Raw genomic sequence first — 25045 nt, 5'->3', positions numbered from 1 at the left:
GCACTGACAGCAGTAGCCCTGCAACAGGAAACAGGAGCCAGTACTTAAAGAAACATGGAGCAGTGACATTTTTCTCAAGTAAGAATCAGTTGCAAGACACAGGTAACAACTATTACAAGTTTTTAAAAGCAGATGTAGTGACTGCAAACTTCAGACATTTAAAATCCAACCTGCAAACAAACAGCATCAAAATTATCTAACCATAGTACAATTTCTGAAATCATTTCAACAGCAACAATAATCAAAACAATAGTTTAGCAAGAGCATAAAGTAAGCAGACTTTCGGTAATGAATAGTTTTGACCTTTCTGCTGCCAATGGAGGTAGCATGAAAATTTCCATCCATCTCCATGATTTTTCATTCATCAAGGCAAAGTTAGCTGTAAGACAAAACACACATTAACATGAAAGGAAAAAGATCAACATTTTTCAGTAGTCTCAAAAAAACCCACTTAATCCTTTCATGACTTGCACTAAAATTTGTGCAAAGATATTCTGAATTCTACAGCCGAGTAAACTCCAGCTTCTCCAAACTCTTCTTTCTTTTGACATCCCAGTTTAAAGAAGTATCACAAACACCTAAAATTTTGTCTTTCTGCATGTCCATCACTGTTCTGTGAGTGCGCATAAGGGAGATCTCAGAGCCCTACCGTCTGCAGACTGCTTCTGGAACAGCCAGTATTAAATTGTCAAATGAGAAAGCAATAGCATGTTTAATACATGTGAACTAGGAAAATCCAAACGATATGACAAGATTGAGTAAATAGTACCAAGCACCCTGTATCAGTTAGTAGCCAAGTAGATAGGAAGACTGCAACAGCTTTCAACCAAGGCAGAGATGCAGAGTGTCATACAACTGAGGTACTACAGAGAACAAACTTCTCTCTCTCTGCTATCTGTCGCTTTACAGGTAGGTATTTCAGGGACAAATAAAAACTCTACAACCTCCAGATCCAATCCCACCGATGTCAAAGTGCCTTGAAGTAAGTCAGTTCTTCCTAAGGACATGTCTACACTGTAGAAGAACACAGAGCCAGGTGACAATGACCGAATGGCTCTGATTAACATACCAAAAGCAATTAGAAATAGCAACATTAGCAAACTGCTACATCCAGATAAACACATCCAGCTTCCTAGAACTACTCCCCTTGAGCCAAGTGCCAGGCAGCTAACACTGCATCTAGAATCCAATCTACCTTGTTTGGAACTAGCTCAGGTGTCACTTCATGGCACTGCATGAAGCCATTTAAACTAACTTCACAGGATAGTTCTACAAGGAAAGAACGTAATAACACATTGCTACCAGCTACCTTCCTTAAACTTATTATCGTAACATAACAAAGAACTTACTTCCAGTATGGCACCTGATACAATGCGTTTCAAATACAACTAATATTAATACAACCATATTTTTCAAGGAGCTTTTATTTTTCTGCTTCCTTTCTTGGATATACATAGCATACACAGCACATAGTTCTTATGTTGGTGTTTTATTCAAACATGAGATCTGAGTCCAAATACAAAATTCAGTGATGCTCTTTGCTTTGAACACAAGAGGTTAGCTTCTTATTCACGTGAAAAGCCAACAGACTTATCAGAATACGTCTGGAAGCAAAGTATTAAACCCTAGTTCAGATATACATAATTTCATAGTACAGAAAATATATTACCTTTACAAGAAAGAGTTTTATAAGAATTCCTTCAAAAGAGTAAACATTCATGTAAGCCTCTACTCTATCAACCTACCAAAATCAACTGTAGTCAAAGACCACTATGGCTACCTGCGCCTTCTGGACATAAGACCATTTTAGAAGAGCACCATCATAACAGTAAAATTGTCAATCAATCCTTTAGCTGTCATAAATATACTTGTTTCATAATTAAAAATACAGGAATCTCACATTTCTCAATTATAATTTGTCAACTTGAATTATATATAAGCATATAAAGCCATATAGGACCCTCTAGCACACAAAATCCACGAAGCCCTTACTGTCCATTGTAAGCAAAGTCAAATCACATGTGGTTTTCACAAAACATAGTATTCCTGACATACAAGAAAAATGTTTAGCTTGGCAACAACTGTGGTGAAAAAGAAAAAAGAAAGACGAGTTTAAAAGTAGGAGATGTAGAACCTGTCTAAAGCAGGTCCTTCTAAACTACATCTGTCCAATGACCAAATACAATATATGTTCTCACAGAAAGAAGTGTACAGTGTTTCACAGGAATTGTTCAGCATTGCAAACAGTAGCACTCGTGTGCTCCACCTCATTTTTGTTAAATCACAGGTTTTAATAACTCAAATAATTTATTGTCCAGATTTTAAAACCCCAAGATATTGAACATTAAAAGTTCACAGGTTAGTTTTAAAATTCTGTTCCCAATCTTAACATGTATAGTAAAACGTACTTTTGAGGCACAGCTGAAAATCCAAGCAGGAACTGATTGTCTTACATGTAACCATAAACATTCATTAAATGGTTGGTCTATTTTGAGTTCAAAATTTCAATGTTCCTACGAAAAGAAAGTATCTTGATGATTTGATTTTTTTGTATTCTGTAAATGTGAGTATAAAGTCAATGTTAACGTATAAAACTTGGCACTAGAACTGCCTCTTTCAGAGCCATACAGTCTTTGCATGCACTGTAACCTACAGTCAAACACAATTTCCAACTGTGCCGGAAATTTTCTATTATTCTATATCTGACTTTTCTATTAAAAATAAACATAGGCTGGATATTTGTTTTAAAAAGCCTATCTTCTCCCACAACTTGAAAAACAAGTATCAAAAAGGAACGAACAGCAAAAATAGAAGAAATAAACACATTGTGCTAGTTATGAAGCTCTGACACCTGACAGCCGCTATCTGAGGAACACTAAAAAAAATTCCTATGTACAAATTTTATATACACACTAAGATGAAGAGCTTAAGAAAATTACTATATCTGGTTTTGCATTTATTTCCACCACTTCCGCATCTAACTGCAACTCATGCAAACGCATTTTCAAATGGCATATTGTGCAATAACCTTCTTTTCTATTTGGTCTGGCAACAGAATTAGGTCAACACTTTCACCTACAGGTATCTAAAAGTACACACTTTTCATTTAAAAGTTAGGCCTTAGTTTCTTGGATAAAACATAGCATATTTAGAAGTTCGAAAGCCAAGCAGGTCTCTCATTTCATTTCGGAATTTTGACAAGTCTTGCCGCAGTTCATTTAAGTTTTCCACAGTTGCCTGATCCGTGCTTTGCATCTTCTGCCTCATGGAAGTCAAGTAACGGTGGACTAAGCAACACATCACCTTTTGATAATTCTCATCTCTCTTTTGCTTCAGATTTCTCCATTCCTTTAAACAAACATTACACACTTATTACAGAAAAGTGATTTTTGAGCCCTAAAGCTCAATTATACAGAGAATAAATATAAGCAAAATAACAAAGCTATTTTATAGATACATCTTGATGTGCACAAATGTACAATGCATGTAAATCGCCAGCAAAATTTAAATTAAATTATGATCTGCTGTACCAGCAAAACTGAAGATTTTTGATCTACCTGTCTTGGTAATCGTCCTGTAACCAATTAAGAGTTCCATAATCCTGAATGTTTCTCAGTGCACATTCCATAAAGTCTTTGAATTTAGTTTATTTAATACTATTTTTGTCAGCAAGAAGATGCAAAATTAACGTGCAAAATTACAGGGTACAATAAAAATATTTATTTAACAAAAAAATATCCCTCCCCCCAGCAATGAGAGGCTTCAGTGATCATTTTTGGTTATTTATTCTGACACTTCTCTAATACATTTAAAACCAATTACCTTCCCCAAAGAATACTGTAACCTCACCATTTTTGAGATTAGCACATACTTCCTTGAGGTTTCTATGAGTTTTCAATCAAAGCATTTTTTCCAGACTGTTTCTGGGGGAATTAGGGGTTGGAGGGAAGGGAAATGAAATTCCCAAAAGTGAAAGTTAATAGAATCTTACTTAAGTAGAAATAGGTAACACTTACTTATATTTGGATGCAACACACATTATTCTATAGTTCCTATTTATCCTAGTGGCACTCACCATGCGACAGGCAGCTTCATGCCGCAATTTGCTGATTCATTTTAACAAGCAGCACCTTTCCAGCTTCAGAGCTTACGGCTTTCCCAATCAGTTCTTACCTTTAGGCTGTTCTGACGTTTCACTTTGCCACTTGATGTATGAGAGCAGATCCATTTACTGAGACTGTTGAAAAGATAACAGATAGTCTTGGGAGAGGGAATAACATTGAAAGGTGGAGGTAGTGTGCATTTGTCATCAAAGTAGCTAAGCCAAAGCTTGGCACGAGCAAACTTCCATTCTTTATCTTCATGATTCTAAAGCATGAGAAACATTAACAGAGATCAGAAGCAAAAATATTAGCAGTCTATTTCATAAGTTTTATTTTCTCATACCTTAAAAACTGACCATTATTTAACTTTGATTACATAGTATTTTAATATAGATATTATATAGTATTTTAATAAATTTGTTTTAATATACTAATATAAAATAATTAAAATACAAAACATATCTCTCCGATTCACTACATACTCTAGAGTAAATACGAAATCTAGATATGAGGGTATAAACCCCCTATCAAATGCCCAAGGGCCACACCTTATCAAGAATAGCATCTTGACTTGAACAGCCACCGTATCAAGAAAGTCTTCAATTCCTAGAAGGCCAAAGCCTTGCACATGTTCAACATGCAAAGAACCCATTTTATTTGGATCAAAGTAATTAAAAAGTTTGTATTTGAAGGAAAGACTCCCCTTGTGAGCTCAGAGACAGAGTTCACCCGTGGAGGTCTGTAGATTAGTCTGCACGCTGTAGGAAGAAATTTGTATAAAGTCCAAAGATGCAGATAGCAATTATTGGTAATTAATCAGAAAGCACTTACTGCTATCAGCTGAAAACTTTTGTGAAGCATTGCCACAAGGAGTTTAGTTAATACTATCACAACCACCACATTGTAGGTACCAACAATAACAGCACCCACAAAAGACTGTAATTCTTCACCATAGCTAAAACGTGTGACAAAGATTGCTACGTGTGCCAGGGAGAATATGTACCAGAACAGAGCAAAACATGTGCCAATAAACCTACAAAAAGATGAAAAAAAAAAACTGGTTAGGTAAAGCAAACATTTAAAGTTAGTTTACTTAATGTAAATTCAAGTTCAATGAAAAATTCCAGTTGTTTCATTACTAGGAATTAAGGACTAGAACAATTCAGCTATTTCATAGATATCAAACTCACGAATGGAATGTGTCATTGCTCTGTTGTTCACAGAAAATCCCCGCACAGTCCTTTTCTCCATTTACAGTAAATCCTTTATCATAAAGTTGTGTCAATCCAATTGTGAATGAGAACAAGACAAGAAGAAACATGCCCAGAAATTTTCCAAAATCTTGTAGCATCTGCCCCATTGAAATCTGTGAAATAGATTTATTTCCAATCTTAGTAAAACATGTAGTTATTTTTGTTTGTATTCTATCCTTCAGCCTATCATCAAGAGAAATATATCTATTTACATTTTAAATGTTTAACTAAAAATTTAATATGCCAAACAGACCTCAGAAACAGGGGTTACCCTTGTATCATTTTTCAGTGAAAAATTCTAGATGTTCAAAAGAAGAATGAAGTAGTTTTATTGTCACCTGATAAGTTTATATCTTTCAATTAACCATAAGCAATAGTATGTACACCTTACTCTTTATTTGTAATAGCAATGGTAATAAGGAACTCACAAGTCAATAATAAAAGCAGAAAATGAAATGCATTTGAGCATAAATACCATCATAGAAATTTAAGAAAACACTTAATAAGGACACTAAATTAATGAAACCATTTGGAATCATAATTCATCACTAATAAAAAATTAGTAGACCAAAGCCCATCTCCAGAACGCAGAATAAATTTATTGTATGTTTTATGTAAGATTCTAACTTTATAAAACATGTGTGTAAACACATAAAAATTGAAGGGTGTGAAGTATAGAAGATGTGACACTAAATTCAGATCATTGGCTTCCATTTCAAAATATCCTATACAGAAGCTTGCAACAGTACAAATACAGCATCTTTAAAAAAAATAAAAATAAAAAATGCTTGTGCATTTTTCCAGTGCAGATTTTTCCAAAGCCCTTGACTTGCTTTTCTTGTAAGCACAATATATTATTATAAAGAATGCAAATATATAAAACGGCTTCAGGTAAATTTAATCCTCCATGTAAACCGGTGTGTGGAAAGCCAAATCCTACATGAATTGCAATCTGTACCAAATCATAGTCCAGAATTGTATGACTGATCAGGTTTTGCAAACAGAAGTTCACTGGGAGATAAGTGCCAGCTCCTGCTCCCTCCCACGCTGCTGGAAACTCACTGAGTAGCCCTGTTGCACAGCACATTCTCTCTGATTCTTTGCAGTTTGCCACAGACATGGAGAATCTGCAACTGCTGGCAGAGCTATGCAGTAATTACATTGTTTGGTCAGAGGATGAATGTCATCCCCATCATCCTGTTTCATCACACCTATCCTTTTTTTAAAAAAAAAAAAAAAAAACAAAAAAAACCAAACCCAAACAAACAACAGCAAAATATTTACCTGGTCACAGGCAAGAGAGACACAAAACAGATGAAACAGAAATGCACAAAAAGTGCAAACCAACCAGAACTATTTTGTTTGGAATAGAGTGTAACAACACAGCCCAAATACCAGTTGCTTTCTTCATATAGTCATGCTATTCCTTTCAGAGTATTTAGAATTTCTAAGCATTTAAAATCTAACGATCTAATCTAGGGGAATATTCTATTTTCAGTTAATAATAAAAACCCATCACATAGCCAACTTACAAATCGGTATTAAAATAGGTTTTATTAATCGGTAAGTAAAGTAACTGAATGCTTAAAAATAACTTTAATTGCCAAGAGAACATAGTAGCTGCCTTGCCCCCGCCCCCACACTGCTGGGTTTCCATGCCATATTTGATTACCACCATTTGAACTTTGTGACCTACTTTCAGAAAATACTGTAAGAGTTGTCGCACAAGATGTACTGGCCAACAGTAATAACATAAGCTTCAGTGTGCCACTGAATGGCATGACTGTTGACTGTTTTTATTTACTTGGAAAATTTCATAACATAGCCTCCTAATAAAAAACTTGTGAAAGATCTAGTACATACCTAAATATGCACATTAAACAGTGAATCTCTTTAAAATGTGGAGAGACTTCAACCAATTTGTATAACAAGCCTAACGCTTACTGCAACATCAAGACTTTAGTACTTTTTTCAAAGTATGCAAGTACATTTCCATTTAAAAATGTATAAAAGGAAAAAAAATAATTAACAGCAACATAGTCACAGCTAGGGAGAAAAGGGTAAAAAGTAAAATAAACAGAAGCCTGAAAGGAGAAACAGGCATCTTCCAATACTATTAAAGTGGTTACAAGAACTATGAATATTCTTTTTAAAGCATTTTTTACAATGATTTTTAAAAGGCCAATTTAACTAGTGATTATTTTTCTTTCCAAAGAAGGACTGTTCTGTATGAAACAAAAACATTCTAAAAGATAATTATTTGCGCAGCAAGATTAAGTACTCTAACTCATTAAAATGAGCTGAACCTTCAAGATGGAGGTTTTCAGTTAGATCCTACAGCCTTGTTAAAAGAGCTAGTGATCTGAGCCAAAATTATTTAGTTCAGAACATCCTTTGGTATAGCTCTAGTTGCAGAGAAAGAGATTTTAAAAAAAAATACTGCTTCCAAATATTTATTCAGCCTTTATGCTTAGTTTCTGATAATGTTTCTTGCAGGATCTTTTCAGATCATCCTCTTGCCATAAAACTCTTAAACTAGTCCTGTTCATAAGAAGAGAGGACAAAGCACTGATTTGACCTATTAGGACGAATTCCATCAGTATAATCGCTAGATGACCACCCTATTTATTCCAAGTGTCTTTTTATTCAACAGACACTTGCAAACCCAGTGATGGTGTTGTCAGACAGCTATATTAACTAAATCCTATCACTATCAGGGGGAAAATAAATAAATATAAAAAAAAAAATCAACAGTACAAGAGAGCAGAGACTTGTCTGATCTGATTTCTTATCAAATCTCCCAGGAAGCAAGGCCAGAGAAGCTGGAAGTATACCTATGCAAAGCTTTTTTCAGTAAGCTATGCCTTCAATAACAGGTGCTTTAGTTTGTAAGGGCTTTTCACTGGCAAAGTAAAAAAAAAAAAAATCAGACAGTGCCAAGGACTCAAGCTGAACAGAAAAACCACAGAAGGGAAAAAAAAATGTTGCTAGTGGAATAAGAGGTGACCTCTACTCACAGTATTTTTTTAGAAGGAACCTTTCTTCCTTCTTTTCATCTAAAAAGGATTGAGGGAGGTAATTGCATCCTAAATGTGATGTCTAACAATAGTCCAGGCTCCCACCCCTGCCCTCAAAGGTACTTGACCTTCTGTATAGTGTCATATTGCACCCTCGGGCCCACTCGGTTTATCTGACGTTTATCATGATGAATAGCACCAAGCCTAAGACGAGAGGGCCTGTGCTTAAAAATGAAACCAACTAACAAAGGTTAGAAATTGTTGTGGTCTGGATTGTTCCAGCATTACAACATGGAATCACGGAATTTTTCAGAGTTGGAAGGGACCTCTAGAGATCATCTAGTCCAACTCCCCTGCTAGAGCAGGATTGCCTAAAGCACTTCCCTCAGGGCTGCATCCAGGTGGGTCTTGAAAATCTCCAGAGAAGGGGACTCCACAACCTCCCTGGGCAGCCTGTTCCAGTGCTCTGTCACCCTCACCGCAAAGAAGTTTTTTCTCATATTTGATCTTTGACAAAACTGTTAATGCCTCTCCCTACCATCTTCCAGATGAATGAATTAAATGTTTTACATAAGTAAAACGTGTTTATAACTGTCATTATTAGTCACTGGAAGGCTCCAGCAAATTCCAAGTAAGAAGAAACCTATTCTCCCTTCTTATAACTGGCTATAAATAGATGACTATTTCAATACTCGAGAGATTTATATTTTTCAAACCAAAGCAATCTGCACAATTCAACTCAACATGCAACTTCAGTGAGATCACAGATGTAAAAAGAAAGGTTTTTGATTACTCTTGCTACACTCCTCCATCTATCTTTTAGAGATAATAAGTTAGGATGATTATTTGCATAGAACTACATAGGAAGAACCTGATCCTTATGGTTTTCAAACTGCAGACACTTATGCTGTATGTTAAGCTAATAACAGATGAAAACTAAAAGAGAGCACGGGTACAGTTACCATGGAAAAAATATTATAAGAAAGTGAACTACACTACATCTTTGTTCTTTTCCTTACCTTTTTCCATCTAAATCAGTATGTTTTTACATAATAGATTAAAAACCCAAACTTCAATTAAATATTACTTCTACTTTTTACTTCTATGACTTTCTTACTTCAATTTTTTCTTTTTCTCTTTTCAATAAGACTCTTTGTTGCAAATTAAGATTAAGTGTAATATTTTCTCAAGCAGTAGTGATATTCACCTGGAGAGGTCCCAGAATAGAGCTGGTTGTGTACATGAAGAAGAGACGCAGGTAACTAAGAACATTAGCGAAAGCAAAAAGACCTTCTGCCACTAGGGTAGGATGGAATGCATCCCAGTCCTTCCTTTCAGCATAATCGTGAAACTGCAGTATAAAAAGGACAAACTGAGATCAATGACACTATAAATACAGAAACGCACCCATCCAGCGTTCCCTACTTCTGCCTCCAAAACAGGCAATAACACAAAATAAATTAACACATACAATTCATAGATGACTTATCTCTTTCAGATATCTCACTCTTTTTAGACAAAAGCATTTTAAAAGCCATTCCAAGGGGTGTCAGAAATCAGATGATTTAAATTCAACACCTACCTCGGCCACTCACTTGCTCAGCAAACCATATATGCCTCTGTTCTGCCTTCCCTTCTACCGTTTTGCACTACTTGTTGAAACAGGGACTTGCGTACTTTATAAACATATGCATTGTCTAGCGTAATAGGCCTCAGTCAAAAACATTAAAATGCTGCAAAGAAAACTAACGCACACGTGCAATTGCAATGTGGTGACAGCTGGTTTTAACCAGTTTTATAAAGATTTAGAAATACTTAGGACCTGGTGTTCCTTCAGTGGATTTTATGAATAAACACACACTTAAAGTATATCCACTAAGTATGATTCAACTATTCATGGAACATCCACAGATCCCTAACTTTCAGCTTGACTGAAAACATTCTGCATTTACATCACCAGCTTCTGCTGTCTCAAAATGGACATCCAAAAACTAAGGAACTCGAAGCTGCTTTAAAATAACTTGCCTGAAAGCGTGCTGCACAAATATGGCAAGAAAAAGGGATAATCATGTTTTTATACATTGCAATTGCATGTGTACAAATCCTTCTGCTACATAGACTCTTCCTTTATTTCGTACAGCTTCACTGCCTACAATATAGACCTAAACCGTGAAACAAGCTTTTTTATTTGGTTTTCTAAATAATTTATAAACTATAAAAATAGGACAGGAGTCTTGCACCTTCAAAAAGGTTATAATTTAAATTAGTAGCAAAGGGCTCTTATCTCAGCAAAGGAACTACTACTACAAATATGTGCCAGTTGCAAAGCAAATGGTTGGGAAGGCAGCCCAACGTGGCATCCTCTCTCTATTTTTTCCAAGAAACGAAGCTTTCTTTTACAAATGATTACCAGCTTCTGAATCAATGCAAGGATAGGGAAACATGCCAAACACCAAGTTGGAAAGAACTGAACCAGTTTATTTCCCTCCCAACTGCCAGACAGCTGTCAACTCACAGTTTGCAATTCAAAATAATGATGCTACTGCACTGGCTTGAATTTTGCTAAAAAATTCCTTTTCAATAGGTCTGGCAGCTTGCCATATGCTGTATGGCTAATGACACATGCAACAGAATAGGAATGATCATTTTCAAAACTTTTATCTTCCATCAAATCCAGATGGCTTTTCACAGAGAAAAGACAAGGGTCCTCTTCGGTCTCAGGGCTTTTTTCCTTACCACAAAAAAAAAAAAAAAAAAAAAAAAAAAGCCCACGCCACTAATGTTATACACTAATGTTATACACTTAACTACAACATACTACTACTAACATACCACGTGTAACATATCGTCACATATTTTGCAGCAGTGTACTAAAATTATATTTGCCTGGTCAGTCCCAGAGGAGCTTTGGATCTATGAAGATGGATGCTCACCTTGTTATGGGCAACCACTTTGAGAGCAAAAGTTGCCAAATACAGGGAATTCATGACAAAACTAAGCTGATTACGGGATTCTTCTAAGAAGTCTTCCAAACCATCATACCAGAGTCTTTTAACATCTGACCACACCATTCCTGCAGCAAAAAAAAAAGAAGACAGGGAAGTCAAGCCATTGCACTGAATAGATATTCTTCTACAACTAGAGCACTTTTGACTGGCTTTTTTAAATGATATTTTAGCAAAGTGAAAGAAGTGGAGTAATCAAGTAAATTTACTAAAAGCACTGCATTGGATTACAAGCATTTATCATAAGGCAATGGGATGTTTAACCTTTTCAAGCCTCCTTTCCAACTAAGAAACACATTCTCCAATAAAAAAAAGAGCATGAGAGGAAATGTATAGGACAAAAAATTTGGTCAGGAAAAGGTCAAATTTAAATAAAGGTGGAAGGCTAGAATACAAATGCTTTTTCTTAATGAAAAGTATTCACCTTTACCCAAAAGCACTATAGAAAGCATTACATTACTATATGAAGTATCAAGTATTTTTTGGAAGTGTGTAGGTATTACAAAATTTATTTTAAAGAATAATCAGCTCAGTAACTGCTACTGAAAAGATTAGAAAAAAAATTAGAAACTTCTCCTACCCTAACTGATATTAAATAATATTAGCAGAGAAAAGAGACCATGACTTAAGATTGCAAAAAGCAGAAGTTTAACTTAGAGCAACAAACATTTGAATATTCAAGAACTTGATAGCAAAATTAATACCATTGATAATCATGTCTGGCTATACAGAAAAATACAGTTGCTGAGAATTTTATTAACTGAGTGTCTCTTACAGACTTGACATTTTTATAAAACTGCTAGATGAAATATAATGGCACCTTTGATTTCTACGAATAATCAGTTATTTAATTTTTTTTTTCCAGTACTTCAAATGTACGCTAATATATTTAGGACAAGAAAAGCAGCATGTGTATAAATGGTTCTTAAAAACTGTTAAGAGTTGGTTCAGCTTTTAGAACTTTGCACTTCTCTAATGCTTTGTCCCAGGAAGAGCAAGATCCAGTGAATGGAAAAAAAAAAAATATATCTGGTACTTATGCATGACTTTATTTGTTCGGTCAGCTATTATGCCTTCCAATGTTGGAAGTGCTGTGCACTGTTTGTTAGAATACACATAAATATCTCTTCTTCCTGGTTATTAAGAAAATATTTCTAAACCAGAACCCCTCTGCCCCTCTGTGTGATCACCATGTATTTTACACTAAATTTGTTACAGAATCAGTAAAAGGAGTTGGAGAATTAGAAGAAGCTACAATTGCTCTTATTTACACGCAAAAGAATTTGAGTTCTGTTGCTTTATTTTTGCTGGGGAAGACACTTGTATGATTGAGGCTCAATAACTTTGAAAAGAGAATTACTGGATTCATTATTTTGAAAGTTAATCTAGTAGAACACAAAACTAGCTGCTAATTTTAAGTGTTAGAAATTCTGCTGTGGCCATTTTGACATTGATTTTTAGAAGGTATTTTAATGGGACTATGGAAGACAATAATGTAGATAAATCCTTCTTACTTGGTTGTCTTTATTGCAGCTGATTTTGTCACACATTTTCTACATTCTTTTCAACTTACTGAATATTTGTAAGAACACAGTATAATATGTGATTACAAAACAGGCATTTAGGCTATAAATGCTATTACTATTTAAAAAAATCTTAAGATTCAATAACATGAAAAATAACCTGATTTTAATGATTTATGTTACTTATAGGTCAGTTTTCAATCCTATCTGAAATCCACATGTTAAAATACTACATGAAGAAAATAAAATGTTTCTATGGCCTTTCATTAAAATTTCCAAGACCACTTAATGACACCTACACCTAATTAGATTTGATGGAACAAAAGAATTTATAAAATCAGACATCAAATCTCAAACAAAGGAGGGGTCTGTAACACTGACTCATGTGCTACATTTGAAGCTTTCAAGTTTCTTTTAAGACCTGCATGCGTTTGTGTGTGGGGTACTGGGTATTTGTAAAATCTGCATGAACTACTCAAGAGTTTTAATACAGCTAAACAATGAAAGGAACCACCATTACAAAAAAAAAAACTCTAAAATAAAATACCCACAACTACTTAGATAAAAACTGTGATGTTTTCAACTATACCACTGCTTTTTAAAAGTCCAATCAACCAAATGATACATATCTAATTATCTTACAGTAAGGTAAAAGTTTCCATTAATTTATCTACACAATTTTAATGCAAAAAGGAACACATACCAACCAAAAATATGTTAAAAGATTTTATGAATTTCCAACTGAAACAAAAGTTCATGAGTACTCAACAAAAATTGTACCTGTGCTCCCTCTACTGCATCAGCCAGAATTAACATAGGTCCTTTCAGGTACAGTTATGATAATGACATACAAAACCGGAAAGTTATAATATGGGAAAGTTATACTTGTTTCTGTGTTTTAAAACAAGGAGGAGGTAAATGCACACTTTCAATTTATTAGACTAAGATACACATACAAGACAAACATACATAACAGATACTTTTTTCTTTAAACAATATGCCAACTCTGCAACAAGTACAAATTGTATTATTAATTACTTTTCAAATCAAGCATTACAGAATTGGTCATGAAATATCGAGTTGTTACTTACTGTTGATGGCAATTCTGTATATATTCAAAGTCCTGTCCCTGAGCTGAACAGAATGCTATAAAAATTCACGTTTACAACTATGGAAGAGATTTTGCAGAACCCTAAATTTTAGCAATTGTTTAAAGTTGGATTAGTTGAACAAAAATGTACAGAATCCTCCTGTTCTACCTAGCTAGAGCATATTCAAATAGAAATGAAAACAGTGTAGGAATTGATTTAATGTAACTACATGCTTACTCCAACTACTTACAACCCAGAAAAATAATAATTAACTTGCATACAATGCACAAATACTTTTAATCCACTTTATGATTACATAAAGATCTTAGCTAGATTTTCAAAGAAACAATAACTTCACTAGTACACATTCAGATTCTAGCATAATTCCATATATGGACACACAAGTAATTAAGAAGCTTAGATCATTCCTACTACTTTTTTATAGAATTCATAGAATCATAGAATATCCTGAGTAGGAAGGGACCCACAAGGATGATCAAGTTCAACTGCTGACTCCACACAGGGCAACCTAAAAGTTAAACCAAATGTCTAAGAACATTGTCCACACGCTTCTTGTAAGAGAGAGCTGGAAGATATTAAAAGTTTTGTGGATTATTGGCTGACAAAAAAACAAAACAAGTTTGACTCACAATGATTAAACCACCTACATACCAAATAATACTACCTATTTATGAAAAGTTATTGAAAAAAATCTACAGCGATGCCTGAATTCATTTTATTCCTCCACTTAGCACCAAAGAAAATAAGTCAATGACAGTCTCTTATCTGTTACAAAACTGTTAATCTGAGAAACACACGCTTGCTTTGCCTTCATGTTATTTTTCTTTCTTTTCTTTTTTTTTTAAGATCAGAATTTTAAATTACCTAGGATGATACAAAGCTTTTACACGAATTTGTTATTGCACAACTGAATCTCACTTGTGCATCACTCTCAATGCTACCAGCCCTTCTGAAGAAAAATTCACATTCCTCCTCTGTTAGGTCCTACAACATTCTGTTTCTGATACTTCACTTTCTGTGATAACTAGAGATTGTTCTAATATTTCACATCCTTCCTCAAAACGTGTGTGGTTGGTTGTTTGGTTGTTTTTTTTTTCCTGTAACACTATCCTCCAAAGAGTAAACTTTGGTCAAGCAATGAGTAACATGTTAATTTCATAAGAAGGTAGTACAAATCATTGTTCTATCAACATCAGCAATTGTCATCCAATCTACTTAAATAATACCTACCAATTAGCCATATTATCAGAAGATAGTCTATTCTCTCAAGGGCTGGTCCCATTGTATTCTTCTTATTCTCATTGTAGACAAGGGAGTACAAATTAAGTAATAATAGAAATGTGAAATATGAAGCTCCGTGAATAATAAACTTCATAAAAGGAGTGTGAATTATTCGACCTACTCGAGATTTAGGAGCTAACAAGTAACACAGAGATAGAACCGGCCAGAAAATGCCAACCATCAAAACGGTCAAAATTTTCTTGCATGTGTGCTTGCGTCGATAGCCTGCCATCTGTCCAAACCATACAGTGTTTAGAAACTGCTGGCAGTTAGACTGAGCAACAAACTGGGAGGAAAAAAAAAGAAAAAAGAAACAAAAGATCAGTCTCAGGTTTCTTAAGACAGATTACTCATTTGCATTATTAAAATTCATTTTCAAACTATGTGTAGTCACCAATAAACAGGAAAAGGCAAGAATATAAAGTTGAAATAATTATCTCATAAGAGAAGAAAAGTGCTATTGACCCATTATGATTAAAAACATCCATTATTTTAATTTCCTTCTAAAGCCTGAAACTAAACCTGAATTACACATACTAGACTTCTAATGGTTTTCAGGTTAAGAATGAATTTGATTTCTAATTGTTTAGAAATCTAGCATATAAATAACCTCAGTTTAATTGTCTGTTAGAAAATACAGTGATCTTATGTGAAGAATAAGATACTGTTATTGTAAAATACTATCCATGCTGTAAAACGCAACACCTTGTAAAATGAGGACTAAAGTGGCCAAGCAGTTTTATACATATCAGTTCTTAAAATCATTATGGCTCTATTCAGCAGCGTTAATCTTAAATCAGAGTAAGTTATGTTGTATAAGTCCCTCAAAAGAAGATAATTTTTGTCTGAAGGTTACGTAGATTATGCAAAGGTAGTTTCAATTTCAGGTGCTTATTTGCATGGAGTTACAAAAGAATATATTTCACTAGAAGATGGTCTGGCATTTAATTTAAAAAAATATCAACAAAAAGAACCTTGATGATGTTATCACATTTCAAAAAACATCACAAAAATTTGTCTGTATAGCTAACTTGCCAGGAATAAAACATATTCTGCAAAGATACTTTCCTCATACCACCAAAAAATGTTGTTATTCTCCAACCCGTGGTAAAAACAAGCTATGCTCAAAACCAGAACATTTGAGATACTTCAGTACGCTTGTTTAACACATACCAGAAATGTGTAAGTGCTGGTTCTAGGACATTGCATAACTATGGCTTATGACTTTTAAACATTATGTATTTTAACAGTTTCACAAACAGTTTAGGCCTAGATATGTAAAACAGACAGAATTTATAATGCCTTCTGCAAATGCTAACTGAAAATGGATTTTGCACGGAATGGAAACTTTCTCTCTGGCCCCGGTTCTTACACCAGAATCCCACAAATGCCCATTTGCCTTCTCGTACAGCAAAACCAGAGTTATAATTTGTCAACGGATAAAGACAACTATGACCTACTGGACAAAATAAGTTCCATACTGACAGCATAAAAAAGTGCTACTATTCTGGAACAGAGATGCTATTCAGTTTAACAAGTCTAACATAATTGCAAATAGCACAGACAAGGCCTGAGACAAAGCTGAACAGGTAATGACACGTGGGAAGATGATAAATCATGTATGGCACCTAAGGATCCACTCTTTCCTAGGCAAGGATTTAATGAGGATCTGAACAAATAATTACCACTACCAGAACTGTTCATAAAAGAGCAGTAGTCTATACTCCAATACAGAAAATACTACATTCTTCTCCACAGTGAATACTGAAGAAACAGCATCTTGCAGTATCGTTTCCCTGTTTCACATGCAGATGTTCTGAATATTACCATCTCTTCCATAACTCTTGCAAATTTATTTCCATTTCTATGTCTAGAGGCAAAACAACAAATTAAATGAATTACTAGCAAAATAAGATATGGAAAGCCTATCAAATTACTGCAAAGACTGACCTCTTTTTGATTATACTTGATTGCAAGTTTTAAGCGACTTAAGTTCATCCTCTCTTCCAACAATCCTCGCTTGTCTACATGTTCATCGCTAGATGTGTGATTCAGAATAACTTCCAGCTCCCGTGAATTCCGTGCTTGAGCAAGCAAATCTTTAGCAAAGGTTTTGCACTGTTGAGCTAGCTCCTCATAATCATTTCTGAAAGACACAGAAACAGCACGTTCTATTACACTGCTAACATATTTTCTATTAAATCACCAACTATCCATTTTTGGTTGGGATTGTTATGTTATGCTAAGACAAATGAAAAAAAAAACCAAACAAACCAACAGTCATATGTCAAGATCCAAGCATTCTGAGTAGGTGTCGCCATGTAACATGACAATTACACTTCAGTTTAGTCTGCAATTCCACTACGTAGAGAAAAATTGAGTAACAGACTTACACTATACAAACTCCTACCTCATAACTTCCATATAAAGAGTTAAAGCTTAGAACCATTTCCAGGAAATAAGAAAGTGTAGTAGTCACAAAACACGACACTGGTAATTAATCATTTGGACTTTCCACTTGGAAATGAAGTTGTTTGGAGTATTGCTTTATTCCCATCATCTAAAAATTAAAGTCTATTCACTGAATACTATTTATTAATATATCAAACATTAAGAAAAGAAACGACACTATTTGCTTGTCTCACCTGGCACACAGTGCCTGTTAGTGCCAAGTTGTGTCACCAAAATGCAACAGAAAGAAAAAGAAATAAAATCAGCTACAAAACCAGAAAGCTCATATGTTGTTTGGGAAAGTAGAATTTTACCCCATATGAACATTTGCTTTCATATTCTCACAAAAAAATACATGCTTTTGTGCTGCTAAGTTTCAAAATGTAGAAACCTGCATAGTTTAACCATAAAATTATACTGAACATTTGTTCATTAAACAGGGCATTTTCAGCACAAAATCACACACATACGGATATTATATACACACACACGCTGTTCAGAGTCTTATAATATAAGGAGCATAATTAAGAAATGATACCCAAAACAACTTCCAACACAAGTCAGGTCAGTATAAACAACGTGTTGCATACGTCTACCCTAATGTGGGGAAAAAAAAAAGTGCAGAGTACTAATGAGATATTGATATGATAATAGGTGTGCGATCCTGAAATAAGTCAGCATTTAGCATCATTTCTAATTATTTTTCCACAATAGAGCTGAAATTTGAACAGCTGGTGCCACTATACACATTGAACTGTCTACACCTAAAAGGATTTAAAGTAATTAAACTGTCAAAGTGATTGCTAATGAAGAATAAATTATGTTGTATAACTTGTTATTATGTCTAATTATCAGTTTAAACATTCCAATTACAAAAAAAAATAAGAATAAACCTTTTCTAAAGCATACACATTTCTATACATATAAATTCATAAAAGTATTAAAGTTGGTTTGTGTTTTCAATTCCTACCTGAATTCAACCTCAACAAGGCTTAATTCTTTCAAGTCCGCACTGAGTTCAAAAGCTCGCAGGATCGGATCCTCCTCTGTCAACATGATTAAAGCAGGACTGGCCAAACACCGATAAATGTCAAGACGAAACCTGCGACAAAAGAATAGCAAGCAAAATGAAGAGGTTTCATTTGATTAGCAGTTTCAAATCAAAACCTACTCCAAAGGTTTGCATAAAACAGTCATCTGAAAGACAAAACAATTGAGTTTCTTAGAATCAGACACTACAAGCATTAAATGCGATATGTCATGGAAAACACTGTCCTTCATACACTTAGAATCACTGCTATTCTAAGTATCAAAAATTGGTCAAGCTGGTTCCCTCTTGTTTTCCTCACTGCTTCAGCTACATCAGCAGAAGGCCATCAGTTAAGGTAACATTATTGGTAAAATTTTGACATTTTAAGTGTTACACAGTAGCTCCTGTGGTTCTTCAAGTGGAAATAAGAAAGGCAAATAAAGCATTTAAGGGAAGCTTCTATTTTAACAAACTAAATTAAAAACAGTAGGGAGCTTCAATGTGCAATACAAAAAAAAAAAAACAAAACACAGGGAAAGCATCTGAAGGGATGTTTTCCTCTTGCAAAGGGAAGTTCACTCATGAACACTGAAACAAAGGCTGTCAGCAGTTCTATTTTAAACCAAGAAGAGCTGTTACCTCAAATGTTTCTATTGTTTGTTTGCTTGAGATACCCTGACACCTCTTCTCATACTGAAGATAATGACAAGGGTTATCAGACAGATGTTGCAATTACAGGTACCAGAATGTGGCCTGTAGTAGCTGAATACCAGTAACAATTACCCTTTCACTTCCCTTATTTTTCAGTCCTTTGGGTACATACTGAAGTAATTATGTAATAACTAGTTGTATATTGTAAATGCAGTCCACTTATCTTTGAGCTCTGTGATTTTTCACCCCAGCTCTCACATATTAAATTGTATTCAACCCTCAAATATCTTGTCAGGTTAATCAGACAAAATATTGTCAAGACTGGTAAAACCCTCTCTTTATTTGAACCTTTATTAAAAAGCTTTCTACTTTCAAAAATATTGAAGGAAAAAAAAAGAAAAAAATTGTCTTTAGTTTGCATCATCAATCCATGCTACAAAAATACTTTTGGAAACAGGATACAGAATTATCCACCTCCTCATTATGGCTCAAAAAACCGCCGAGTATTAACTAACTTAAGAAAAATTTTATTTGCATAGTTCCTATGCTCCCAAGCCAAAGATAGACAGGATGTTTGACACACAACTGGTAGAAAGGAAAGGCACTGAGCTTAATATGCGCAGGGACTAAAAATATAAAACCAAAATTAAAAAAAAAGCCACTGCCTCCCAGCAGCCTTTTCAAGCACAACCCATCCCCAAGAACTACCATCTTTCACAATTAAAGTCTACAACATATTAAACAAATCCACTCATAAACGTCACCTTAAAGAGAAAAAGGAAATATACTGAATCTGACCCAAGCGATACCAGAGAATTAAGACAAGATTTTTTTTTTTATTATTATTGTCTATGACTGGTAAGTCTTACCTGGAATGTCGTAGACTATCTTTTTTGTTCTTTGCAGTACACAGTGTGCATTCACAGCCTACAGCATGAGGTTTGGGTAATGATATGTCTTGCTTTAATAGCATGGTGAGAATTTCATAGTTGTTACGATGAGCAGCTAAAATGACAGGTGCCACATCCATAGTTGTTGAGTACTCTGGGTTCTGAATACGTTCCATTAGTTTCTGGAATAAAATGTAGGAAGTGCTAAATTTATTACATAGAGTTCTACTACAGTGTGTACGTGTAAGGGTTTTTTGACTGTTCAACAATGAGTCTGTCCTTCAAAATATTTTCCTATGTTTCACAACGTGAAAAAAAAGGAAAAATTTGTAACAACATTCAAAATCTCACAGATAAATACTGGAAGAAAAAAAATGGGCACAGAAATGTTTCTGGTTTATTTACATAGAAAATGTGATATTCAGTGCCCACCTTCTCCAATATACATGCATGATATTAAAAAGTGTATTTTGCTCTAGTCTGAGAAAAAATTATTATATTTACTATCTAAGTGCAGAAATAATATCCTGACTGTACCATCCTCTGTTACACAACACCTTATTCCTTCTCTCCCTCCACCTCTACTTGTGAACTTTTAAAAGTTCTTTGGTACTCAAGCATTGCGAAGGTAAGTTTCAACTTTAGGGGTTTTTCAAGGTTTCAAGGTCTATAGATTTGCTTTAAAAATCTACGAAGCTTCAATACATGAACATACCCGTTACAGGTCAAGGCTGCTAATTACCTTGCAGACAGTCTACGAGAAAAGACTTATAAGCACTCTATTTTTTTTTTTTTCTCTTCTGGACTAACTAGGCATCTGTTAGCCTTTGGTATGTATAAAGCCACTGAATTCCTTAGGCAGTAAAGCAAAATAATGTATCCTACCCTTTAAGAAAAAAGAGGCTATAAAAATAATCCCTAATGTCCAGATTCTATCACCTTACAGATACACAATTTCATTTAAGACCATTGTTCTAAATACTAGTTACCCTGAATGCAACAGCACAGACCCCCACTCCCCAACCAAAAATCAAGGATTAAAAACACTCAACTACAATGGTTGGTCTGGAGGATCTTTTTGGTCGGTGATTAAGGAGAATGTCAACAGCTCCCACCACTTCCGAGTCAATAGCCACCAAAAGTGCATCTGATGACTAAGGAAAGAAAAGAAGTCATATGTGAAAACAGCAGTAACTAAAACAGCGTAAAGAGTCAATCCGAAGCCAAACTGCATTTTTATCATTTTTTTCTTTTAATCAACGATATTCTGTATTATCACCGCGCACATGATCAGGATAGAAATTCAGGTTGTCATTCCAGGAGTTAGCATAGCATTACTGACAATTTGTTTTATTGCACAAACAGCAGAAGAACCAATCGCAGAAATTACTTTCAAGCAAAGATGATGCAGGATACTTGCAAAAATCAATTATAAGGGACAGTTTACCACGTTACTAAAAATGTTAAAAGCAAGTGTCTGTGTAACACAACCTGTGCGTGTGGGATACTCCAGCCCCGCATTCATAGTTCTGCGGTAAAGCTAGGAACATAAGCTTTTTTTCCTGGACTGGTAACTACTTCTGAAACTTCTCTTAAGTTGAGCTAAGCAGCTTTTCATTTTCCCTACAGTTGATATTATTCTTTTCATTCACTTGAGAAAATTCAAATTTTTACTTTAAAAATAAAAGGAAGAGACACAGCTTTTATTATCACCACTAAAAAGGAGGTCCAGGGAGGAGAAAGCTTGTTGTTTTTTTCCCATCCAATATCAAACAACCTAACAAAAGACACTAGTTTTCCCTGTTTACATACTTAAGCCATCATAGCTACAACTCTCCCAGAAACGGCAGAGATGTTGCATATAGTTAAGGAAGTGTTATTGGTATGAAACTGCCTCTGCCATCAAGCACAGATCAAGTTTAACAAGAAAGCACTGCAGAAACACATGCTTGCCTAAACTTGAAATTATCTAATATAATGTGCATTTTTCTAACTGTGCTACCATTTTAAAAGTTATTAGACTCCACGGCCAAAGAGATCGCTGCATTCTATACTTTTAATATGATGCACTTTAACTATATACTGTTTATTTTGCTTGAAAATAATGTATACATTATCTCTGCAACAGGAATAACATTTAAAATAAAATTCAGACTCGTTAATATTACTGAAAATGTTACTATACATTTGCCATGCCAATTAAACCCCACTAGAAAAGTACTTTAGTAAGAAGAAAACATTTTCACAATTACTAAACGGAGAAAGAACTGAGCTGCTTATGAAGACACATTTTATTTCCCTCCAAATTCTGACAGAGAAGATACATAAAGAGTAGAATACACAGATTGATCACTACACTGAAAAATTTCAGTAACTTATGTGTTGTATACCTGGCAGCCATAATCCAAAAGAAGCTGTAGTATGTCCAAGTTTTCATTTTCAATGGTTATGGTAACAGCATTTCGTCCAAGCACATCCACACAATTTATGTTCATTTCGCCCGAACTGTTTTCCTCTAAGAGTTTCTTAACCATGTAATAGTCACCTGCACAAATAATGTATGAATGTCACTTATGTATTATCATAAAGCACTAAAAGCATGCAAACGTTATAAGTATGAGCTACTATCAATCAAAGATGACAACATTCCATAGCTGACAACAGACACTGAATATGTCAGACAATCAAGAAGTCGAGATACGTAAGCATTCTCTCATCAGGGAAGAAACTGAAGATATTTCGGGAGGCCTGTCTCAGGAAAGCACTAAGATAGGTACTTTAATCCACCCCTTTAGTTCCAGTCCTAAAAACAAACACACACAAAAGTACTCTTCAAGACTGGGGCAACAGCTCATACATAACCTGTGAGACACAGGAAATGTTACGTTCAACTACATCAGAGGTTTCTCAGTTCAAAAACGCCATAAGCTTAGAGAAGCCCTCTCTACAATGCTACAAACAGGTTTGCATCTTCCCTGAGCAGAAGCCGTGTTAGCCTTCTCTGTATCACTCCAATTTTAGCTATATATCATCAAAGCAGGTGTGACATGATGCTGCAATGTTATAAAATTCAAGTTAGCAAGTTTGATGAGCAAGGAAAGCTAACTACAGTAAGATGTACGTAAGCTATATTTTCCTATTTGACCGAAGTATAAACACCAGGCTGCCCTGCTTCTCCTGTTTAATTGATTCTTCTTGCCAAAGACAAAAGCATTGAAATTATTTTTGTTTCTAGGGTAACAAATTATTTTGCAACATAGAAGACCACGACAAAGACAGACCGTAGCGTAGAATACTTAAGAAGTATACGTAGAATACGTACAGTAGAATATATACAGAGTCTATAAGACTACTAAACCAGCTGTTATATACATTTTTTTTCTTTTTTTTTTTTTTTAAAAACATTTTTCATTGTGCATCCTTTTAGCTCCCTGAGCCTCTGTTTACACTTAGAGAGAGAGCTGTGTGGCTCAGTCTATCTTCAGGACAGACCACCAGCAGCACGGCTGTCTAACAGCAAGAGAGCACCAGCACAAACCTCCCCGGCTGCTGGGTAACGTCACCCAGAAACACTCCTACGGCTGGGAACTAACCTAAACACACGGCCAGCTCTGCCCGTACACACACCAGCTTCTGCAGCCGTCCTCATGTCCTAAAGCACACATAACCATTCGGTGCGTGATTAATGGCCTGCCTTTGAGTCCAACACTTCAGAAATGTTAACATAATTTTGATTTAAGACCGTTTCTCTACTTAAGGGTAACTAAATACATTCCTAAAGTAAGTAGCGCATTTTAGAAAGGAAAATCTCTTTCTATCCACGATCACGGGGGCAAATCACAGGAAACTCACTCGTTTGGGGGGTGCCTAGATAAGCCCCCTGTTTCACAACAACTATATACTCACAGACTCTTTAACAGTGAACGAAGCACATATCTTAGAAACTCCTCCAACACAAACCGACCCCCTCACAAACGCAGGAGGAGCTGCCCAACGCCCCCCTTCCCGGCGCCCGGCGGCTCCTCAGGCGGCCGCTGAGGCGAGGCCGGCCGCCGCCGTGCCCCACGGCCGCCGCCGCGACCCCCCGGTGCGCAGGATTCACCCCGGCCCCCGCCCAAGCCGCCGGGCGGGGGTTCGGGCCCTCGGACCGAGCGGCCGAGGCCTCCTCTCCTCGAGGGCGCGGCAGGCGGGGCCGGGCCGGGCCGCGCCGGGCGGCGGGGCCGGTACCTTTGTCGCAGGCCAGCAGGAAGAGCTTCTCGTCCAGGGTGGTCTCCTCCTTCACCTGCCGCACGTCCTTCAGCGCCAGCAGCTTGTTCGGCGAGGCCGAGGCGGACGGGTCCGCGCTCTGGTACAAGGCGGCCATGGCGCCGGCTCCGCCAGGCCCATCAGAGCGCGGGCGGGGCGGTGGCGCGGCGCGGCGCGACCCCCGGTGCCCGCTGCCACCCCGGAGGGCGCAGGGCGGCCACCCCCGGCGCTGTCAGCGCCGCGGGCCGGCAGGGCAGGGCAGGGCGGAGGGCCACCGCTCCCCGCCGCACTGCGCAGGCTCCGATGGCGGCGTCCCCACGGCGAGGGGCAACGGGGAGGAGCGCCGCTGGGCGCTGGGGCGACCCACCGGCCGAGGACGCAGTCCCGCCACAGGCGTCTGCCGCTCCCCCCGCAATTCACCTTCCCCCGGACAGCGTCTGGGGGCCGGGGTCGGGCGGGCACGGGGCCCGCGCCCGTCAGCAGC

At 36.3% G+C, this 25045-nt stretch overlaps 1 protein-coding gene across 3 annotated transcripts; it reads right to left on the bottom strand.

Moving 5' to 3' along the window:
• Positions 1–1473: 1473 nt before the first annotated feature.
• On the bottom strand, positions 1474–25045 carry TRPC1 (transient receptor potential cation channel subfamily C member 1). 3 transcript variants are annotated; one of them, XM_054206743.1, is made up of 13 exons: positions 24544–25041; positions 22707–22861; positions 21369–21470; positions 20296–20498; positions 18716–18847; positions 17245–17440; positions 15244–15580; positions 11307–11446; positions 9581–9724; positions 5294–5469; positions 4935–5136; positions 4174–4368; positions 1474–3348 (listed from the first exon to the last, which is right to left on the bottom strand). In XM_054206743.1, exons 1-13 carry the CDS (start codon positions 24677–24679, stop codon positions 3121–3123), a joined length of 2346 nt encoding a protein of 781 aa, XP_054062718.1. In that variant the 5' UTR covers positions 24680–25041; the 3' UTR covers positions 1474–3120. The 3 variants fall into 3 exon arrangements, 2 of the variants coding, with proteins under 2 accessions (XP_054062718.1, XP_054062719.1); XR_008467123.1 differs by having other exon boundaries at positions 3277–3348; positions 4174–4237; positions 24544–25045; XM_054206744.1 differs by lacking the exon at positions 9581–9724 and having other exon boundaries at positions 24544–25044.

Source organism: Rissa tridactyla, chromosome 6 (genome assembly GCF_028500815.1).
Source record: "Rissa tridactyla isolate bRisTri1 chromosome 6, bRisTri1.patW.cur.20221130, whole genome shotgun sequence".
Taxonomy (NCBI): Eukaryota; Metazoa; Chordata; class Aves; order Charadriiformes; family Laridae; genus Rissa; species Rissa tridactyla.
Note: the sequence above shows the minus strand (reverse complement) of the source record. Positions and strands in the feature narration are given on the sequence as shown.

Excerpts from the sequence above, each read along its gene's own strand:
- TRPC1 (XM_054206743.1), bottom strand. The coding sequence starts at position 24,679 with ATGGCCGCCTTGTACCAGAGCGCGGACCCGTCCGCCTCGGCCTCGCCG. Across the intron at positions 15,581-17,244 it reads TCAAGTATAATCAAAAAGAG|TTTGTTGCTCAGTCTAACTG; the intron begins GTCAGTCTTTGC and ends TTTTCCTCCCAG. Across the intron at positions 3,349-4,173 it reads AACGTCAGAACAGCCTAAAG|GAATGGAGAAATCTGAAGCA; the intron begins GTAAGAACTGAT and ends GTTTGTTTAAAG.